This window comes from Anneissia japonica, unplaced genomic scaffold (genome assembly GCF_011630105.1).
Source record: "Anneissia japonica isolate Jap-2015-1 unplaced genomic scaffold, ASM1163010v1 scaffold287721_len753485_cov172, whole genome shotgun sequence".
In the NCBI taxonomy this organism is placed as follows: domain Eukaryota; kingdom Metazoa; phylum Echinodermata; class Crinoidea; order Comatulida; family Comatulidae; genus Anneissia; species Anneissia japonica.
The window spans coordinates 493501-516986 of NW_022699480.1; the positions used below are offsets into that span (position 1 = coordinate 493501).

A 23486-nucleotide genomic window follows, 5' to 3' on the forward strand; every position below is an offset into this window, starting at 1 on the left:
ACATTGGGTTTCAAAGTATTTTGAAGTGTAAGCACACGCGTCGTTCGTTCATTCGTGTGAATCCATAATCACACAAGCTACACAGGTGTTAATGTAGCTTCCTTTAGCGAATAATCGCGAATAATGGATTCTAGTTGCTGCTATCAGTTGACTGCAACAGCGTAGTATTTATTAGCATTCATATATATATTTGCTCTAAGTTGACTTGTTACATTCATGTTCATCAACTTTTTTAATGCCTATAAAATAATAAAATATCAATTGATTGCATTACACTGTAATTCCTTTGTCTGTTTTCATTACCTCCACCAAGGAGGTTATGTGTTCACCCTTGTCTGCCTCCTGTCTGTCTGCTAGCAAGATTACGCAGAAAATAATGAATGGATCATCATAAATTTAGTGGAATGGTACATAATAGTCTAAGAAAAAGATGATTAACTTTCGGGAAGAAAAGGTCAAAGGACAAGGAAATTCAATTTTTTCCTTGAATTTACACACGAGCATAAAGGAAAACAATGGAATCGCCCATAAACGGCCTGCGAATTCTTTGGTAGCCTGGCACGGGGCGGAGGTATGCACTCCATGGAATGACTGCTTTGGTTAACTTTGTGATTTTAGGCAAACTTTTAGGAGACTGTTTTCCGTGGACTTTACTACAGTTAGCATGCATGATAACACTTTGCAGGATGTTCAAAACCCACCATAACAGAGGTGATTCCAATACATGTGTGTGGAATTCACTCTACGACATAGTAAGCATTTTATTGCTATTCCTTTTAGCGCTGTGATTTAATGTGCAGTTTCTACAGTGTAATCTTTGGTGCAATAATAGATGTGTTGAGCATTTGTAATCTCAAAATTTGTGTACTTATCGAAATGAACCTCAGGGGTGTTTGCCATAATTGAGTAATAATAAATACTGTATTTCTAATTTGAGAACAGTGCAAAAATACTACTCAGCTTAAATTATCATCATCAAAATGACGGCTACATTTCACAGGCAAGAGGGTACTGATAGTTCACCGCTGGATGGCAATTAATCACGGTCCTACAAAACATCATTACATAGCCTCATGGTGTTATTAGAATTATAGAGTTACATTTTTCGGTGTCTTTAGCACTTGACTTGGGTAGTAAATGGTGCGAGTATTTGGATAGTGGATAGCTGTGGATAGCTTTCAAACTTATTGTTTAGTTCGACAAAGGTTTTCTAACTATGTGCATAAATGTATGTAAACAAATGATAGAGAAATCTAAAACAAAATATTCTTGTACCATATAATTAATATAGTGAATCTCCATATGAACTACAATTCTTATTCTAGTACAGTAATTCATTTTTCACAAAATATATAATTTGTATATTTCAGAAGCATCTTTTGGTCCATAAAGTTGATGCTATTTTGTAACTAAGCTCTGTCACACAGATAATAAAAAACCAAACTATCTTATTAATTACATTATACAAAGTGCAACAAATGAGAGACAGAATATTACAATCAGTGATTAGTATTTTTAGTTTCTCATTCAATGTTGTAATGTTTGTCTTGGAAACGTCTGATACACATTGGGTAATGTATTTCCTGCGGATATGCTTTTATATATAAGGTATTATGGACATTTTTACAATATCATTGTTAATTATTTTTATATTGCACGATTTTATATTGAGTATTGATTTTCCTTGTTTAAACTGAAAGTGATAATAGTCAATGATCTGTTTTATGTTGTATGTATCTTCTATTCACTCTGTAGAAAATCTTCATAGTTCATACAGTTGTTATCTCATAATCTTCCATTTACTTCAAGCTTAGATAAAGTTACAGAGCAGATAAATAGTGCTGGAGTATGGAATGACAGAATTATAAAATCTTGTTCTGCAGAGTGTGTAAGATCATTGATCTCACTTTGAATTTGTGTTGGCTTGAAATATATAATTCAAAAGAATTCTAAATAAGAAAGTTGCTAATACACTGGCTACATTAAAGTATTTTGATTATAAACTTTGGAATTTTATGGAAATATGCAATCAAAATATTGAACTGTCAAACAGTGATGCCAATGCGTTCTACTTGACAAAATTAGTTCTATTATGTGCATTGGAAAGAGAGCAGGTCATACAAGTTTAGAACCTGCTGCATATACAGTTGTTAAGTGCAGGTCAGCTGCAGTCATACAAGTTTATATCTGCTGCAACAAAGAAAAAGAGGCTAGGGCCAGGGGGTTGAGGGTCCCTGATTGGGGCCCAGGAAAAATTAGCGTTTATTATGCTCCGAGACACAAAATTGTTGATTTTTTTTATAATGTATACATACATTATAAAAAAAATCAATTTTGTGTAATTATACCTTTCGGCCAAAATCACCAACAGCCAATAGATTTTTTTTTTGTTGTCAAAATCAATATTCAACAATTTTTTGGTGGGGTCTACAGGAGGGATGGCTCACACACAAAAATTGTTTGGTAGGCCTAGGTCCACCCTATTCCGATAGTGTGAAAAAGGTGGGGAGGATGATCAGATGACTGAATGTACACACTTTTTTACTTTTGAATTTGAATGGCTTAAGCTGGAGAATATAGTGGAGGTCAGTGAAATATAAAGATTTGTAGTAAAAAAGAGCATACTTTAGAATACATTCAACTTGACTCCCTGTTTAAAAATTTCCATAATCAACTTAAGATAAGTATTAAATTTGTATGCAAAATATTTCATTATTTAATTTGATATATATATATACAATATGTCTTCTCATTTATTTTTTTTTACCAATCAATGTTTCTCATCGAGGCCTGCATTCTATGACCTACCTAGCAAATTTGATCATAGCTATGTGATTTGCAATTTCTGCACCTCAGCTGTCCACACTATTGTCATTGTTCACTTTATTAGGTCGTTGCGGAAATATTTCGAGTGAATACATGTACATAGTAACATTAAAAATTACACATTACAGAGAGAATACTGAATATTAAAAATTAAAAGTATAATAAAAACACTATTAAAAATTTAATTTAAGAACATCAGATTAAAACATCATAAAAATAAAGAATAACACCACATAATTGCATTATTTAGAAGCCTAATGGAGTATGGAACAAAAGAGTTAAAATATCTACAGTACTTAAACTCTGCAATTAACAGAGAAAATTAACTTAAATTTTAAGTGACAAATTTGTGTCATGTGCCCATATATGAGCATGACAATGTAATATTACACTCAGATATGGGCACACCTAAATTTTCTGCCACATAAAAATTGATAGTGTGGACAGCTCTTATAAATTCTACCAGATTCTTGACACAATTTTTGTTTTCAAGATATTAAAGCAGCAGCCTACACTCATGGTACTAACCCTTTCCAGTCTGCCCCATTACCATTGCCTGAGGCTGTACCAAAGCTGGGAAATTACATAATCTACACTAAATGTCAGGTTTTTACTGGGCACAGGCATATTATTTGGTCTAAATACAGGAGACCCTTTACAGAAATACTCCATCACACTCAAAAAACCCTATAGAGGGCAGCCTAGCTATAAAATAATTATCATGAAAGCTAAACAGGGCGTACGTATGACGCCCCTCGCTATAAAGTATGGTCGAATAGGGCGTCGTCGCGACACCATACGACTGGAAAGGGTTAAAGTATTAATTGACTATAAATGTAATGATATACAGTATGTAAAGTCATTAAGACAATAAATACATGCAGATTAGTTTAATCTAATCTAAGATAATTTACTCCCTAGTGATGGAACCATAGACTATTGGTGAGAACCTGCACTAAATCAGATTTATATAAGTTCTTGGAGACAGTAACTGTGTGTCTAATTTGATTTTCTGTGTCATTTTATTACAGTAAATATCACCCAAAAGCAAGGTAATAAGAGTGAGCTGTGATAATGCATAAAAGAGCATGGTGTACTGTTTTTAAGTTGGGAGTGGGAAAAGATGGTATAGACAAAAGTTGGTTATTACGAGACGAAACGTATGTTAAAACCAGGGTTAGCCATGATGGTTATGATAGTGTAAGCAGATAATGCAGGGAGCGCACAGGAACACTTTTATATGACAACAACTTGACTAGGTATCATGAATGAGGCATGTTAATGTAAATGCTCATGTTATCAAAGTGACATCACAAGAAATTTTATTAATCTTTATTTTGACATGATAGTAATTATAATGTTGAGCTGCGTAATTTTACTAGGATAGTTTAGTATTAAACAATCCCCATACTTGATTGGATTGGATTTATTCTGTGTAAACAAAAGGATAGCCCACGAAAGTCTGGAACAAGACTTATTTCTAGTGGGGTGCTTCTGGTGGTGAATGGGCAGTACACCGGGAGACAATCTCCTACTCTTTTCCGAAAAGTGTACTGCATTCTTTAACATGCACATGGGCCATAAATGCACATGGGACCTACGGCTTAACTGTCTCATCCGAAAGACAGTGCGCTATTGTAACTTGTATTTCAGCCCGTTGGCTGAAACATAAGGAGAGGCAGCAATGGGAATTGAACCGGGGACCTAGAGATCTCCACGGTTCAGCACACACGCACAGTGGCTACCACCAGATAAGCCGACTGAACTAAGTGGCTCTCTCTATACAAATTAGAGCTCTGAGTTGCTTCTCAAATGAGAGATACAGGCTGTTTTTGTGTATTCCCCAAAATCTCTATACGTAACTATATCATGAGATCCATGTTTCAAATTTATTATTTGATTGCTTCAAACAGTCTAGCTCTGACCTATCTAAACATTAGCCACTGAAGGTTTAAATGTTCTATGCTACAATAAATACAAACTTAGTTGTATACAGTACTGCATGTATTGCAATTCCTAGGAAAATCTGCTAAACATCTACAAAGCTTGCTCAGTGATGATTGCCACATCTAGGCTTCAGTGAGCCTGCAAGGCTTACAACAAACTCTACAGAAGTTTGGACATGATCACGATCGTATTCTTAAAATGAACTATAGACGAACTTCGAACTAGAACTTCAAATAGTCCTAGTTGTAACTTCAACTTCAATTTATATTCATAAACAACGTAGCTGAAGTAAATCAAGTCCTAGTTGCTGTGTAGCTGAAGACAGCTGGCAAGCAATGGCTTTCAAACTAACCAATGACAAGACCTCACTTAAATAGCAGACAAAATTTTAGAGATCCAGTAACGTGGATGAATATTAAGTTGCCGTCTGTCGTTTAAAAACATATTTCCTCACAATTCATATTAATTAAACCTAAGCTTGATTCTTTTATTGAACACACCGAAGATACTTCAGACCTACTTGTACATCGTTTTTATCCTTCTCATTCTATCGCGACTTACAAAAAGCTTGTTTTTCTAGTCTGCACTTTAGTCCCATCCTGGGTTGACTTTAAAAATTGGAATGTGGAGATATCAATTTTAGTCATAGTCCTAGTCGAAGTTGATTTAAGAATATGAAATAACATTTTTAAAGTTTTAGCTCAAACTAAAACTAAAGTTCATTTTAAGAATACCGAGGTTAGAATTATGTAGAATACATTTATCTGGTTAGATAAATCTAAAACAATAAGAAAATTAAAGTTCAAATAAAAATCAAATCAATTATTTGTAAAGCAGCGGCTCTTATTACTAATTCTGATTAGATGATTTGCCCTAATCCAATCTATGGATACAACATCCAATCAGAAATAGGAATTGGTGTAGTGTCCTCTGTAAAATCCTTTGAAATTAACTTGCTGAATTTGCAGTAACATACAAATTATTAACTTGAGCATTGATAGAAACTATAGAATTTGAAAAAGGTGTATGTGTATTTTTATACTGGATAATGATAAAAATAATAAAAACATTCCAATGACTGAAAGTATAACCCATGTCATAGCCAAAGACGTACAGTATCTATCATTTTTCACTGAAAATTATGGGTAAGCAACTTTTTTAATACACTAATTTCTAACATAAAGTTAATAATTTGTATGTTACAGTACAGTACTTCGAAATGAGCAGGTTAATTTCAAAAATGATTTTTAAGATAATTTTTTCTTGAGGTATTTTTCATGGAACTTAAAGATCTTAAAGACTGAAGCAATAAATAGCCACTGCCTTTTAGTAAATCACACAAATTTATGATAATATACTGTACACAGACATTTTGGGAAAATTTCTTTTTTTTTTATTCATGGATTCAATAAGCTATTTTTGCCAATTTTAAATATTAAGATAATATTCTAATCAAGGCAAATGTGATATTATGTAATGTGGCACATTTTGATGTTATTTACAAAGTAAAAAAATAATCAATTTAATGATTCAAGATATTCTGATGTGTTGTAATCAATCTTTCAATTACAATTTATTTATATACTTTCACAATTACAATTTTCAATTAAAAATCAAAAATAGAAAAAAATTAAAATTTTCTCATTCAAAATTTAGTTAACACAAATGGCACTTAATTTTCACTGCTGTTTAGCTCATGACAAACAGCACATCTTAATAAACAGGCTTTGCTGTATTTATATAATAATAATATACAACACATATCATTTTGAGGTCTTTGTAGTGGTGCTTAAATTGTGAAAACAATTTGTTATTGTCCTTTTCACAATGTCTTAAATGGCGACAAATTCTAATTTACAATCTGGTGCTGAGTGATGTAATCAGCAAATTTTGTCAAAGCTACTGTAGCACTAAGTTTAGTTCAAATTACCTGCTCAGATCACAAATGCAGAATCTAACAATAAATCCTAGCATAACCATTAATTTATGACCACATAGTAGTTGTATAAAGAATTGACAAAACAAGTAGACAGAAACATTATACATGTATTTCGGATGCTCCACACTTGTTTTTGTAATGATCTAGACATGATAAAGATGTTTTAGCTGTGGGATCTGCAACTCAAACTTGAAATCATCACAACATTTTTTAAAGATAAGTACATAATAATTTTTAATTCAAGCTTACCTTGTTATTTGCAGGATATAAAATTATGTTAATTGGAAGCAGGCATGAGGGAAAGTTTTTTGTGACCTGATCTAGGCTAAGACAGATTCTATTTACACATCAAAATCAAAGAATGCAAATTTAATGCAATAACACTATGTGAAGATGAAAAAAATTATAGTTGTAAAAACAAATCTATCTACTCATACACTTAGAGTAAAGGTAAAAAGAACCCCAAAAAACTGTGAGTTGCCCAAGGACCAGCTTTTTTTTGGCAATATATTTTAAGATAAAAGGCCAAAATACTTGTACATATCTCCCAGTTATGTACAGTACATTCAGTGTGAGCACCAGGCCAGGCAAGTGAAAACTTCATTACGCAACGCTAGCAAGGTTTGTAGATTGGGTGGTGAACATTGACAGAATAGTACAGCAAGTCGGCCTAAAAGTTAGACAAAAGAAAAACCACATTTTTCAGGATATATCAATCCATTCGACTGTCACAATAATACTTTTAAGCAACTACAATGTTTACCAAAAGTTGCTGTAATGATTATTTGCCTAGTAATTATTCCATTCATTAAAAAAACATAAAACGTTCGTCAAAGTTAGCATAGCGTCAACGAGTGGTAAACAGAAAATTCATAGTTGTGTCACCACTCACTTTCACTTTCTTGGCCTTGCGCACACACATCCGAAGAGAAAGACGAAAATGATTTTAATAATTTAATAAAAATAGAAAAAAATTAATTTTTAAAATTCATATGTGAATTTTGTCCATGTAGCTTTCATATTTTCAGCACAACCAAAAAAAAAAAGAAAAAAGAAAACCAGTATCCTGATTTCCTGTGCATTTGTCCCACACTTGATGAATCCTTTTCCTACCAGTGGAGTGTGCCACCAGAGTTTCTGTCAGGCCAATGTAAACACCAAAAGGGGTCTAGACTAACCAACTAGTCTAGATCAATTTCCAAATGTGACCACGCATGGGCAACACAGGTATTATATTTTGGCCTAATCAGTGGCTTAGTCAGTTTATATTAAAGCAAAAGTGTATTAGTTTCAAATGCAGGAGCCTAACATTGTGTTTGCAAAATACCATTGTCAACAGTTTTATTGAATCAAACATCAAAATAATATTGACATATTTTAGGCTTAAATTAAGACTCCTTGCAGGCAAGACTACCTTTGGGGCATGTGACTTAAGATTACCTTGCACTTTTTTAAATCACAAAAAATTGTGGTCATAAGAAAGCTGAAAAAGATTTAGTGTATCTTTTTGCTGCAAATTGTTAGGAACCTTCAGTAACCTTTCATTTTCCACTGAGCCTTGTAAATTCATTTGTTTTATTACACGAACATAACCATCATTTGAACCAATATGAAAAGCTCTAGTCTCATCATCTACAGTAGGGAGGCTTGAATTAAGGAAAGCAGTAGCAGAAATGAAATCTAATTTATAGACATGAATTCCATTGATACTTGTATGATTAATCTAAATTTCATCAGGTGGCAACTTTTTTGCTTACAGGGTGTTTTGCATATGTATTTTCAAAGAATTCAACAAAAAAAACAATATGGGAGTTGCTTGGCATTTGACACCAAGACTATACTTACATACTCTACATGAGTTATAAGAAAGACTTTAAACAAATCTTAGACAACCTCATTAGTTTACTAATTAACAAGTTAATCCCTAGAGATTATACAAATTAAATGCATATGGATAACCACAGCATGCCTATCTCCTGTCAATTACTGTGTAATTAACACTTTAATTACCATATATACAGACCGGACTTTGTATTTCTACTATAAAAAATAACACCTACACTACGCAGTTGCAACGAAAAATTGCAATATTTTCCATATATTTCCCATTGCACTGCCATAACTATCTGCTTTTTGAATAGTTAAACATTACAGAACTATATTGGTTATAAACAACATTGGATCAGTATTTTTGAATTGTGCTGATACACTTGAAGTGCACACCCTATTACTTGATATTCCAGCATCTTACCTGTGAAGTTTATTCACTGGTACTGTACGAGTTTCTCCACGTTCACCCGATAGAATGGTTGATTCCTTCCTAGTCTAGAACCTCTCAGGTTTACAATGTACGGTAGCATTGCTGGGGTGCGAACAACACACCCTACCCCTCCTATAGTATGGGGTCTAAGCACAGCCTTCAAACCCTTATTTGGTGTAATAGCTGACCAACCTGAAATTGAAACCATTACTAGAATATAATAGAGTATATACAAGATTGAGTTCAGATATAATTTTATATTAGAAACTTCATATGATGGCAACCATCAACTTTATATCTGTAAGGTTTTGATGACAACTATTTGTTTTACTAAAATTCTCCACATAAATCAAATAGTCTCTAATACAACTATAAAAATCACTTTGATGTAAGACAATGGAGGTCAAATATATGCATGCACATACATACAGTACAGTATATACAGCGGTATGAAGAGGGGATTGAATGTGGAAGGATGTATTTTTACATCTTGGCTGGGACAAGATCCTAAATGCCCTGAAACCTGGAATTTCATGCAATCTGAGTACTGTTCATGGCAATTCAATATTTCATAGTTTGCTATGGTTACAAAGTTCAATTTACAAATTTTTATTGAAAACTTCAATATTCTTAATTTCTTTCCTCCTGTAACTTGTACAATTTAGGACTGACCACTATCAGAAAGGTCATCAGTAAATTTGGCTTTTTGTATATATTTTATTGTTGGTATGTCTGTTTTGCTACTGTGTGAAGTTGACTAAATAAATGTAAAAAAACATTTTTTATTGGTTTCTGAGATTTGCAGAATTTAAAAATATGAAGGCTTATTCTGAAAAATTCTATAAATAGGAACTTCCAAAGAAACTAATATACACAAACCAGGCTTGTGATTTTGATTCATAGTATACGAACATGCATGTGAATATAAAAAATAAACGTTATATTATCTTTTCCCTTACCTTACAGTAGGGCCTGTATGTATTTCATGCATGCTTTATGCATTAGCAGTGTTAAAAAGCAGTCCACCAAAAGAATCAATTAGTGGATAAGCAATTTATGTGAAATTTTATGTTATCAAATTGTTAACTGAATTGCCTGCTGATGTTAAAATTGTTTATACTTCTTGAAATGAATTGCTTGTTATATTAAATATACCACTACACAGACAAACTCCCACGTCTCAACTAAATACATAGCGGTATCACAGTATATACCACTATAAATATACCTAATCTCACAACACTCTAAAGATAAACTCAGATATATATTATAGTTTATCGCAGTGAATGATCATATTTAACAATAAATAGAAATGCAGATTGTTAAATGACAAGTAATATTTATTAGTTTCAACTCAATTGATCGAGACACGGGCATATATCACATGTCAATTACACTGTAAACCAGACCTCACAGGGATTGTCACAATATAACATATAAAGTGCACTCCTTTTGTTACTATGGCAACATTTGTAAGATGGACTGATGTTGAAGGAAGCTAAGTATAGGTTAGCTGAAGTAAACTGTTACTTCTTGTCAATAAAACATTTCAATTTACTTAATTACACCTTGAATAATGAGGATTTCAAAAGTGCTGTGTAAAATCTGATCATTCTAAATGTAACACTGTATATACTGAACATACTGCTTCTGCATGAATTAGAGATACATCCAACAAGCAGTAATAAACGTAAACATTATGTTACGTTAAATTCCAAAACAACTATAACATAATGATTGATCAAAATGAAGGAAAATTCATGTGGAACAAATGTTCAGTAATGAAGCATGTGTATGTTACAGGCAATGCATGCTTGCATCACCGTACACAGAAGAAATAATACATTTACATCAAACCAAACCGATTTATGAATACATGTAAAGGTGTGAACAGAGCAACCAGTACAAAGCGCTGGGGCCCGGGCTATTAGAGGCCCATTGAAAAATACACCTGAAATTTCTATATTAAAAAAAAGATCTACTTAATGTTTTAATTTTTTTTTAAACCAAACAAAGGTTTTAATAGTAATATTTATTAATTATTGTTAATTTCAATTGTTTAATTTATTAAAGTAAATGAAACATTTTTTTTTCAAATAATAATGCATAAGGATTTTAAGAAGCATTTAAATGACTTATCAGAAAACGTGAATCAGTACCTAGAAAAATGTTGTAAACCAATCAAATATGGCTAGTGAAGAGCTAAAACGTAGTATGTTTCAAACTTCAAACCTTAACCGGACCCTCAGCAGTCCTAGGTCCCAGCTAGCTTACAGTAGGCCAACCTTGGGCCTATGACCATCACATTAAAGGGCTATAACACAATATTTCTTTGCAGTAGATCTGAATGTAAATGCCGTCATCATTGTTGTCATCATCCTCATTTCTTATTTCTTATTGAAGGAAACCACAGCTCTTTAAGATGCCAAACAAGGACATGTGAGTAGTAGCATTCTCAAGATGCAACAATATAAATGAGATTTGTGGTACTAACCTGCAGAGGCAAACAAGATGTCTGCTGCACTCTCTTTCTGATCAATGCCTTCTACGGTGATGTCATCACAAGCAGTAAGCAGTGCTAGAGTCTTTAAACGTTCTGCACCTCCCGCAGGTACCTTCAGAAATGGTGTGTAAAAACATGAATGCGTTAATGATTTAATATGATAACATTTTAATTGATAAATATATTCAGAAGTATAAATAACAATGTGTACAGTATATGAAACCATAATATACCCTAGCAATGTCTACTTCACTTCAATGTTTTAACATTGTTAAAACAATTCTTCAATAAATGTAAAAATATTAATTAGTAATTGATTTCGAATCTCATTTTCATATTTTAAATTTCAAAAATAAGTAAATAACATATAAATGACATTGCCAAGCACAGTATGAGATAACATACATGGGTCATTCCGTGCCAACTCAACAAATTTTCAGAAAATCATGGCTGGGTACCGTCTCAGATTTTCTTGAAACTCGGATATAATGTGCACCAACATGTCTGACGAACAAACCCAAAATTTGACTTGCCAATTCCAAGTCGTTTAGAAGTTACGGCCATTTGAAATTTTAGGGTCATACCCCTTTTTAGTTTTTATATTTATTGGTTTACTACCTGTCTCTTATACACATCTTTGAGTTGGCACGGAATGACCCACATATCCAACTTAGGCGCAATCTCCAAATTATCCCAGACGGCAAAAACGCGTCTAGGTCAACACCCTATCACGAACGCTTCTGAGAAATCAACCATTCTAATTACCACGCTATATGAATACTCATTTAACACACGCTTGAATTACGGCTCGCATCTGGACAACGGTGAATAGTTTCGATGCTCGTTGATCGTTTTTCTATTTTTTTCTTATACGTACATGTGGCTATACTTTCTCTATGCTTATTATGAAGATTTGTAAATTACATGATGACAACATTCCTGGAGGTCCAGGGCGCGGTATGCGCTAAAAGCGAGTTCCCTTGGAATTTGTTTTGTACGCCGCTCTGTAGATAGAACTACGTCGCAACTCTAAAAATAGCACCAACGTTTTCTTTGCAAAAGTGAAGGAGGGTACATTGGCATTACAAATCACAAACATACTTCAAATATACTTTAAGTGCCATGGTAAGTCAGCGTTACATTCTGGCCTAAATATAAAATCAATTCTAGACCTTGGTAGGTAGTCTGCCTATCTTTTTTTATCCTCCCGCACGGCTGGTTACTCACAATTTTCTGAGGCTACTCTACTGTGTCCCGTACTATGTATACTATGCAGCAGTGCATTTTCTTTACTGTAAGTTCTACTGTAGGTCCTCAAAATCGAGAGATGTATATTTGGTTGACTAGTAAAATTTAGATAAAGACAATAAGTTGTCATATTAACAACAAATCACGAGTTTTAGTTTTGATTTATTATTAAACTGCTCTTTCAAATAAAACTGCAGCGATCTCAAGGTCGAGCCTTGGATGCAGGGAGCAGGGCCAAGAACCATGTGTGTAAACTAGAAGAGTACTGGGCAATTTAGAACTGTCCATTTCCAAACAGGGTATAACATTTTTTTTGTTACAATTACTTATTTTTATTTCTTTTTCTTTTTCTCTTTTATACATTAAACACACCAAATTTATGTGTGCCACTGCAAGAGAAGTGTATGTTCAGTCGAATATTAAAATAAATAAATTACAGTAATATCGCGAGTTGTCAGTAAAACCTTTACTGGGTTGGCAATGGTTTAGCCTTACATGTTTGTATGTCGAAATTCGTGGTGAATTCGGCATAAAAAGACGTGTTTCACATGAAATTCACGTAAATTTAATTAATAAACCTTGTTTTATAAAATGTAAATATAATTTAGCTTAGTATAATCAAAATTTCATCTACTTTGATCATGGACAATCCTTTTGGAGCATGGGTCTTTAGCACGTGATCCCTTTCAACGGCAAAGAGAGCAATTAATTGCTGTGCTGAATGTTACCACAGCTGCAAAGGATGGTGATCGCGCTTCTTAAAACTGATGGTGGCCAGCGACTCCAGCTGCGACTACATCGGAAATAACTATTTAAAAAAATCTTATTTTTTAACGTTATATTTTGTTCATCGATTCGTAAAATCACTGGATATTGCGATAGTCTCACCTATGCACGGTGCTAGGCTTACTGAACGTCGACGTCCCAGTACCCAACCGACTTTTTTTTTTAGCAACCAGCGACTTCCCTAGTTTACGTACTTCTGTCAGTTCTTGCACACATAGGCGGCGTACAAAGACGTTCACTAGCAGGTAAACAAGTCCGTACTTGGGTATAGGGCCGCACAGTCAGTCGTATTATGGTTCATATTAGAGAGTCGTCTGGACATGTTTTACGGTACATCCAATCGGCCATAGTGAAAGGGGAGGAGCAAAGGCCAAAACGGAATATCAGCGCCCAAACAATGCGCTATTCCAAACAGTGTTTTCAGATGCATTTTGGTAGAACAAAAGAAAACGTGTCTGAACGCTGATTTGTTGTCTGGGATAATTTGGAGATCCCGCCTTAGACATACAGCACAAATCACATCATATGATTAAAATCAACCATATCTCCAGACTCAGCCAGACTCGCAAAACTGAATGCCACAGAAAAAAATGGCAAATTTGAAAAACAAGAAAACAACATAAACAAAGAAGAAAGAGCATGAAAATTTCTAATATTGACAACCAACTAATCAGTCTTTAAACTAATGGAAAAGGGCGGCCACAACATCTGGAAATGTCAACAACTAGCAAACTAGTCATTGTCTAATGAATATCTGTTGATAACGGATTGATATGTCACAAACAAACAATTTTTATATTTATTGGTTTACTACAAGAGTTTTTACATGTTCATACTATGTACAAATTAAAGGGCAATCATTGGTAAAAACAGCTAGCAGCATCAGAAAAAGGATAAACACCACAAGGAAAACAAATATTCTCATCTATCCTTATCAACACTATAAAGAATACCATGGTGTGAAGGAACCACCTCTACAAATAAAAATGTTGTGTAGCTGGCTACCCTCACAAGCTATACCCACACAAGCTATTTTCGGATTCAAATAATTCAGCCCTCAAAATTAACGTCGGCATTCAGCAGTGCCGGCGTAAATGCCGGCGTCTAGGCACCCGTCGCCGGCGAGAAAATTGCCGACGTGCAGAAAAAGCAGGATTGCACACACAGAGGGACTAGGCCTAGGCGGGCTAGGCCTAGAAAACTATCCTACATGCATTTCTTTGTTAAATTAATTAAAAATATAATTTGAAATGTCAAACATTTTTGTTAATGTGTGGTAAATATATACTAATAATATATGTATGTATACAGTTGCAATCATTTACTTTTCAAACACCAATTCAACAGAAACGTACTGCTACTTTTTTATAAATAAATTACACTAATTTAAAAAAAACGGAACTTCTAAGTTAATCCCTTACACACATGTAGCTGTTCTGTCTGTATTCTCTGTTGATTTTAGTGAAAGTGATAGACGATCCCCAACTCACACGTTCTGCAGTGCGTCGCCAACATCTCCTAGAAAGAACAGCAAGTCGAGCGTGTTCGTCGTCACCAAAGTTTGCTATTCTTTTGACTGTGGTGGCTTTTATTTTAGGGATAAATATGCCCAGAGTATTTTAGTTTTAATTCATTTTCACAAAAGTAACATGTAAACATATTTCAACATCCATGGTTAGTGCTTATTTTTTATCACTGCGGCTAGCCTAGGTCTACCTAGAACTTCACAGCACTCTGGGGATCCGATGGTCCACGTAGGCGCGCGTAGGCTAGTACTTAGTACTAGCCTAGGTTTAGGCCTAGTACTTGACAACTTTTTGAAAATGTCGATGTAGGACCGGCGTCAATTTTTTAACGTCGGCGATTTTTTGCCGGCGTGCTTTATTCCTAATTTTGAGGGCTGAATAATTAGACATATCCAGTTGGGATACATCTAAACCATTAATCAATGAGACTTTGATCGACATTATTAATCCAGATGAAAATTTGGGTCAAAATCTTGGGCAAAACTTTTGGTATAGGCTTCCAGTTTATCGGGATTTCAATTGAGATTTTTTATCGGAGTCTGTCATTATTTTGATTGGGATTTTGATACAGAATTTGATCGGTATTTCGGTTGGATGCCTTAACAATACTGCATTTTCCCCTACCAAGCATCAATCTCAGAGTCATAATCAGAGGTAGAAGCTAAAACAAGAGTATGTTCACAATGTCATTGGTGGTTGTAACCAACAACACAAAGTCACTGTGAAATTTCATCAAGGACAACGGACAAGACAAGACCCTATGACAAGCTCTGATGGCTCATCTCAATTGGACAATTCAGTGGTGTATCCAGGATTTTGAAAGAGGGGGTAGGTGCTGCATAAAGGTATTATATCTACTGAACTTTATGCAAGACGCAAAACAAGGACAGACCACAATTGCAATTGTTACAATTCTATTCTCCAGAAATATTACCACAAGACGAGAAATTTGTTTTCATGCCTACTGTAGCCTCTAACAATGTAATATCCATGTAAGATTGGGAGTCTCCTCACGACAAATCACTCCAAGACTAGGCTATGCGTACAACCATATATAAAATAAATGAAACATCAACAAACTTAATTCACTGTACAAATTATGCCCAGTACTTGTCAGAATCAGGCTCAGGTTTCAAATGTAAATTTTGAAAATACATCTAGGGCCTAGGCATAGTTATATCAATTGCTTAATAAGGTATAATGTAGGTCTAACTTTCTCTAGGCCTAGAGATACAGTATACAGCTTTACGCTAGACCTACTGTAAGGCTGTGCCCGGGGCTGTGTCCTATCTCACTGGCATTGCTGTGATGACGTTAAAGTAAAGTAAATGACAAGATAATTCATTACTGTTTACTCTCAAGATTACAAAAAATAAATATATACTCTTGCATAAAAAAAAAAGGCACAATTAATTTTTAAAAAATATTTGATTATTTAAAATAGTACTGTATGGTTTGGAAATTAAATATTTTTCTACTTTACAACTGAATAATATTGAAATATGATAGAGATATTTGGGCCACACTACAATCAACTACAAACAGAGAGAACGTATGAGAATTAGAGTCCAAAATTTTCTGGTTTTTAATTACTCATAAATATATATCGGTGTGCAAAAAAAGAAACAAAATCTATGACCTATGTTGTAATGCATATTGTTGAGTTGGTATGGAAATGACCCAGCTTATTTCACTATATACCAGTCATGATAACAACCCACATGTACCTCAAAGACCAAAAAAAAACAAAACAGCCTAATGATTTGGCTATAATTAGTGAAAAAAATAATAAAAACCTTTAAGTGTGGATAGCCAACATTCTTGAGGTAAAATTCATCTGCATTTTCTGTATTTACCACTCTGATTGGTAGCATGTGAGCTGCAAACATTGTGCAAAATATTGTCTGTATGCCCTGAAAAAAGAAAATAGATATTATTTTACCTTAATTTCCTTACTGAAAAAAATGCGCCTAATGTTTCTCTCCTAGTTCAAAATTTATCGTGGTCACCGATGACACTGTCGTCCTGGTTCTCTTTATTGTCCTTATCGCTGCTGTCGTCATCGTTATTGTCATTAACATTATCCTCATCATCAGTATCATCTAGGTAATTATTATTAACATTGTAGTACACAATTTTCTACTGATGTCTCATTAACCCTGCTACTGAATAATGATTGCGTTAAAGAATACTCAAATTATAATGAGAATGCAATGAATCTGGCACAGATAAGTCTGACTTATAAACTGGAATAGCTACAGAATCTATCATCATTATTATTTAATAAATGATAATGAATCTAACAAAATGTTCAATCTTAAGTTTATAGTAAGATGACAGAAAGCTTACAATTAGACAGTGTCCAAAACTTAGTCCAATATATAATCAGAATAATGTTGAAAATGCAATTGTTATTGTCTCTTTACAACACACTGATTAAAACACTAAAGCATCTGTCATAAAGAACACCTAATTCTCTAAATAATTATAGATCAAGTATTTCTTATTGAATTCAATTGTAAATTCCTTACGAGTCAGGCACTGAATAAACTTTGAACTTTGCGATTAAGTGTGGTAATGTGTAAAATAAGGACTACTTGTAAGTATGGTGTGTATAAAACATGGACTACTTGAGAGGAGGATCAAACCTTGTGACGACAACACTCAACTATGGTATTTATGCATGAATTAGGAATGTATTATTTACATCTGCACAAGCTACATAATTTTGTGTACATTGCTCCGGTGATGCAACATTTATTTTGTTTTGATGCCAGCATGTCATATATTTGTTGATGCCTCGGAGAACCCTCGATAGCGTCTCACTTTTTTAACCCCCGGAGACTAATTGGTAATTGCTGTATACATATAGTTATGACATTTTGCCATATCTGAAAGGTAATCAGAAGGTCTTGAGTTTGTATCCAAATGAAAAAATATTTTTCTAAAAAAATTCTGTAAATCAGACATAACATTTTTCTGTTGCTAGTATTGACACTTACTGTAAGAAATAGAATATATTTAAATTGGCTGGAATTCAAAATATGAATTTGATTGTCTTGTTCTCAGATTTTTAAAATAAAGTTTAAGAGGCCCAAGCTGGCTGAGAATCTGCCCTAGTCAAAATCAAACTCAGAGGCCCATAATTTACTTTTTAATAATTGCCACTATTAATGTGGCATATTTCCATCTATTAGTGAATTCTCCTTGCTGAACAAATATGGTAATGAAAAAATAGAGAAAGTTCAACTAAGATACAGGAATAAATACTATTAGGACCTGCAGTCATATTAACATTTAAAGTGGAAAGAATTTTGTGAATCTCTTCAGAGAGAAAATCAACATGTGATAGTTAATTTATAGACACATTAGTGACAGAAAAGCAAATAGAAAATAATTTATCAACAAATTTGCGAAAAAAGTATTCTAATTTCAGCCTTATTTGAATCATAGACACATATCTTCACTTGCACTCAGTGATGTTAGGAATACCAGATTGTAATTAATCCGAGAAATTATCTCTTTTTTTTTTTACTGACTTCTACTTCATGATTGCATTTTTTAAATTGACTCCCAAAGCTGGGCAGACACAGCACCCAACGTGTCAGCCAATGTGATTCTATTAAAAATGCAATAGAATGATACGCACGCAACAAATTGTTTTTAATGATGATCAATTCAGACTGCCACTGGCAATCAACAGACGTTGCGTCCTCTAACGCTCACAGGAAGCGGAGTTGGATTCGTTGTACGACGGTCGCGACCGTCGTACGATACAACGATTGCCTGGCTTTATACCTAAAACATTTCTCAAATGCACATATTTTTCACTTTTTCTTTTCATTTATTGAACTGTTTCCAACATTATAATTTCATCCCATTCTGTTTTTCCTATGGGATTATGGTAACATATTCCTCATACCTTAATTTAAATTGTAAGCAAACATTCAAATTCATGCCATGCCATACTGTACTGTAAGTTCCATTTTACCATTAAAAAATGTACCCTAATACACAAACCCAATTTTACCATAACAGTGTCTAAATTGGAACATACAGTAAAGCTTGTCAGAAATTTTATTTAATACAATGTTATATTTATATAGCGCATAATGCCGGAGCTTCTATGCGCATTTCATTTAATGAAATGCCTGACCACGTCACAAGGTTTTACATTTAAAATTTTATATATCCTTGACTTCTTCTCTTCTACCTGTGCAATTCAAGATAGGCCGATATCAGAGGTGCTTTGATTATTCACCTGTTGGCCTATTTCTGTCACCAGCAGTTTTATCTCATTTTAATTTTATTGTGAAATGAGGATTTTATATTTAAAAAAATGTAAAACCAACAAATCTATCTCTACCTTATTTGCTGTAGGTGTGACTATGTAATAACCTCTATAATATAGTATACTAACTGTGAAATAATAATTTTCCGTTTTTGAAAAAATGTGTAAAAATAAGAACATTCTCAGCCTGAAATCAGCCAAAAAATAAGAACACTGAGCCTGGGCAAAATTTTACAGTTTCTAATATAAAAAGTGTGAAATCGAATAAATAAATATCAAAGTTACCATGCCTAAAAATCTAACTAAGTCAATTTTATTTATTTATCAAGACCAATAGACCATTATACTGCCCGCCATACAATCACTGTATACTTGATGATATACATATTTTATCATATACTTTAACACACCATCATCACATTACTAATTTGAGTAAGGAACAAATTTTTGTTACGACTTATCGCCAAGATGCCTGCACAAATCTGAATGAAATATATTGTAGCCTCATCCTTCTAGGCTCTTATCATTAAGGATATTTATCTCGATCAAAATATGGTAAAATAACAATTTTGCACTAACACCATCTACAAAATATTGACCAACAAAAGCAACACACATCTGAATTTGTTTAAATGCAAATTGCATGAAAACGTCAAGGACTTCAATCTACCACGCAGCTTTCTTAAATGATTTAATTAATATAACAAGAAACGGTTCAAATTTAGCAAGAACTTCAATATTCGCATGAAGAACTTGTGCAAGAAACAATGCACAACCAATCAATGTTGAACCACGATAAAAAATTAGAGTGTCTGGCAGTAAAGACAATAAATTATAACGAAAATTCAAGTACTTTGCACTTGATGCTTCAGGCTGAACGTGAAATTTAGAACACTTTTGTTTGTTAGAAGCGGGGTAAAATTTGTCTTATTTTTGCCACAAGTGGAATTGCTGCTACAGTACTTTGCCTTTTGGTGTAAGAACCATGTACAGTATGCTCTCAATCTCACCAAAACATCACTTTGCTCAAAAGTGACAGCAAATCAGCTGAATAAGTCAAAAGGGTATATCTACAATTATGTAGTGACTGGAGACAATGCCTCCCAGTAGTACAGTAGCCAAAAATCTTACATCACGTTAAAAATGTTGACTAGATAAAGAAAGTACAAATCTTTGAGCATAAAAACAGCAACACAAGATCTACAGTTCTCCAATATATAGTGATAACGCGTGAAAAAAGAAATAAACATGTTTTCATCACGAGAAGTCCTTAGTTTACGTCGTACACCTATTGAAAGTAGCAAAAAAGAGGATATTCATCTCAGTACATTATTCTACAAAAAAGAATATGGGTAATAGATTACAGTCCGTTTTTCTACATACGGTGGGAACTTCAATGCTGTACTGATCCCCAGGGGCCTAATCAGAATTTTCTTGATAATTTTCTAACAATGGTCAATTACATCCAAATTTTATGGTACAAAATTACTATATGAATTACTAACTTAAGGCCAACATTTATCATTCTCAGAATCTCGTACCAACATAATAACTATGGAAGCAGTAGCATAACATTAGGGATGGGGGACCTGTGGCTTTCTGGGACTGGGGGCCCTTTTTCGGTAATGTTCGCAAATTCCATTGTGGGGTTTTGATGCGATTTTAAATCATGTGGTGGATCTAGTAGGAATTTGGAATAGGGCCCAGGGAGGGACTTTCACAGATAAGGTGTCCCCAGCTTAGCCCCCAACATGGTTGAGGATGAGGTAAGAAAATTTATGATTATGGCACCTCCAGATGGCTGGAAATGGCACTCACAGACTTAAAATTGGAATAGGCTGCCACTCTGTATGGATGATCATGTTGCATACAAGCAATGGAATTCTCAGTTACAGCAGGGAAATGTAAATGTATTTTTTACATCTCCCTGGTTACAGTATATTATATTGTTATTCATGTATCTCTATCTCAACAAATCCAGCTAAGTCTGTTAAGCTTTATCTTCTTTATTGTAAATTAAAAAACTGCTGGCTAAGCTTGGTGATATTTGTTATGTGTAACATTTTCATACATTTCACAAAGTGTTGCAAATATTTTCATATAAGTATAGATTTATTAAATTCTATATTTTTGACAGTACTAAGAACCTATTCTCAAATAGAAATAATGTTAAAGACTGCATTCTGGCAAGAAAGACATAACCAATATCCATTCAATATCAATTGTCGTGAAGTTAAATTCAACAAAAAGTAACAAATTGTAACCGCCATCTCCCAAGTTATTCCTACCGAGATATAAAGCATTCACACGCGTCAATTTCATTCAATTAATCATTTGTGCACCTACTGCGATATAGGCCTAGCCTAGGCCTAGTTGAGAACCCCTGTCATAGATGGACTGTTGAACTCACCATCACAATAAAAATTTGAAGCAATCAAATGCTGTACTACTACTAGACCTAGGCCTAGCTTCCGACGTTTCTATCGAATAATAATACTATTACCAACACCATTCGTATTTCGTAATTATGAAATGATTGCTTCTCTCCCAATAGCAGCCAAATGATCAGAAAACCAGGTGTGAGGATTAAAATGTCAGTAACTCTGAGCTTTTAGGGGTTTCTAAATTAAAATTATCAGATTCTGACTACATTGCCAGAAAAAAAAATTGAATTCAGGAATTTTAGGTAAAAGTTCACTTTTGCTGAGAGATAAATGATAATACAGTATTTGTATGAGGAATCATAATGAAGAAAAGTAGGTAAAATTACTTTCATGTTTAAGTAATTGTACTTATGCATGCATATACAAGATACAAGATAATTTATTGTCATTGTGCACAACATGGCTCACATGAAATTCAGTTTCCAATGCTTTGATTCATATCAAAGAACATAAACTTAACTAAAAAATGCAAAATATCAAATTGGTTACATTCATGAATTCATTTAAACAAATAGTGCTCAAATAATATAATAGGAACAAATAATGTTATGATTGTATCAAGCATCCTTATAAAAAAAAACATTTATCAGATGTATAAAAACATGCATCCGGCAAGATCAAACTGCATCCTCACGCGGTCAAGGCGAGTTTCATACCATTAGATCACTGAAGCCTGTTAGTATCACAGCTAACAATCCAGCCAAATCACTCCTCGTACAACTGTTATACCCTTAGATAGTCATTATCATCATCTGCTAATTTGTTTCGTCTTGGGTAGACATTACATAATAAATATATAATTAAAATTAACATCACTGCAAATTATGTGGTAACATTAGCGAAGAGTTCATGTCTGTCTCACCAGGTTGTTTCATAAATTGGTTATACATGCTTAACTGTTATACTGTACATGCATGCAAAGGTAAGCCTTATTTATATATTAAAATAGTTTACTCCAAAAAGAAAGACCCAATGAGGTATGCACGTAGAGCAGACCCACCGGAGTCTATTAAACTCTCCATAATGATTTGATAATTATCTCTTATTCTTTGATGGTGTAACTGGGAACAAAATGCAATGGAGAAAAACACTAAATTATTAGTTAAGTCTTGCAACATATTGAATCATTTATTCTTTTCAATGAGCAATCATAACACAAATGGGCAATTTGAAATGAAATGAGTATTCAGGATCGATTTTTAAGTAATCCATTCTCTTTAATTTCAGGATAAATCAAATTCTTATAACTTTGGGCAATTTAAACCTTTTTTTACAAGATGCAATGTTGTCACTAATGATGATCACATCCAAGGTAAGGTTCACTTTTTATTGATGCTCATTGAACATAAACCCTTGATAGCATCTATTCAAACCATGAGGATTAGTTTCAATTCCAAAACACAGCGGCACTAAATACTGCCATACATATAAAAATACTCCCTCTAGGAAGACAAGAATTGCCACAGAGTTTTTACAACTACTTTACACTCAAATTGTGACCATAGACCCATCTTTGTTAAAATTTGTATCAACTACATATATTGAAGAGAAATACAGATCACCCTCTAATTCGAGACCACTTTTGGACCTGAAAAGTTGGGGTGGTCTTGGTGTTTAGTCTCTAATTAAAAGATTAACTTTGTGTTAAAAGATTAAAGATTGTAATTTGGTTCTTTGAAAGAGTGGTCTCAAATTAGAGGGCGTCTCGGAATTAGA

General features: G+C 33.7%; 1 protein-coding gene across 4 annotated transcripts in view; it reads right to left on the reverse strand.

The window, feature by feature from the left end:
• Positions 1-23486, reverse strand: part of LOC117102977 (nitric oxide-associated protein 1-like) — a 46295-nt gene that overhangs the window by 13206 nt on the left and 9603 nt on the right. For 2 of the 4 annotated variants that reach the window (XM_033243432.1, XM_033243434.1), the window contains exons 5-7: positions 16832-16948; positions 11467-11587; positions 8964-9164 (exon numbers count right to left, since the gene is read on the reverse strand). In XM_033243432.1, the coding sequence (XP_033099323.1) occupies positions 8977-9164; positions 11467-11587; positions 16832-16948 (426 nt within the window). In that variant the 3' untranslated portion in view covers positions 8964-8976. Of the gene's footprint in view, positions 1-5954; positions 7383-8602; positions 9165-11466; positions 11588-16831; positions 16949-23486 lie in introns of those variants that run through there. The other 2 variants (XM_033243433.1, XM_033243431.1) reach the window with 2 other exon arrangements.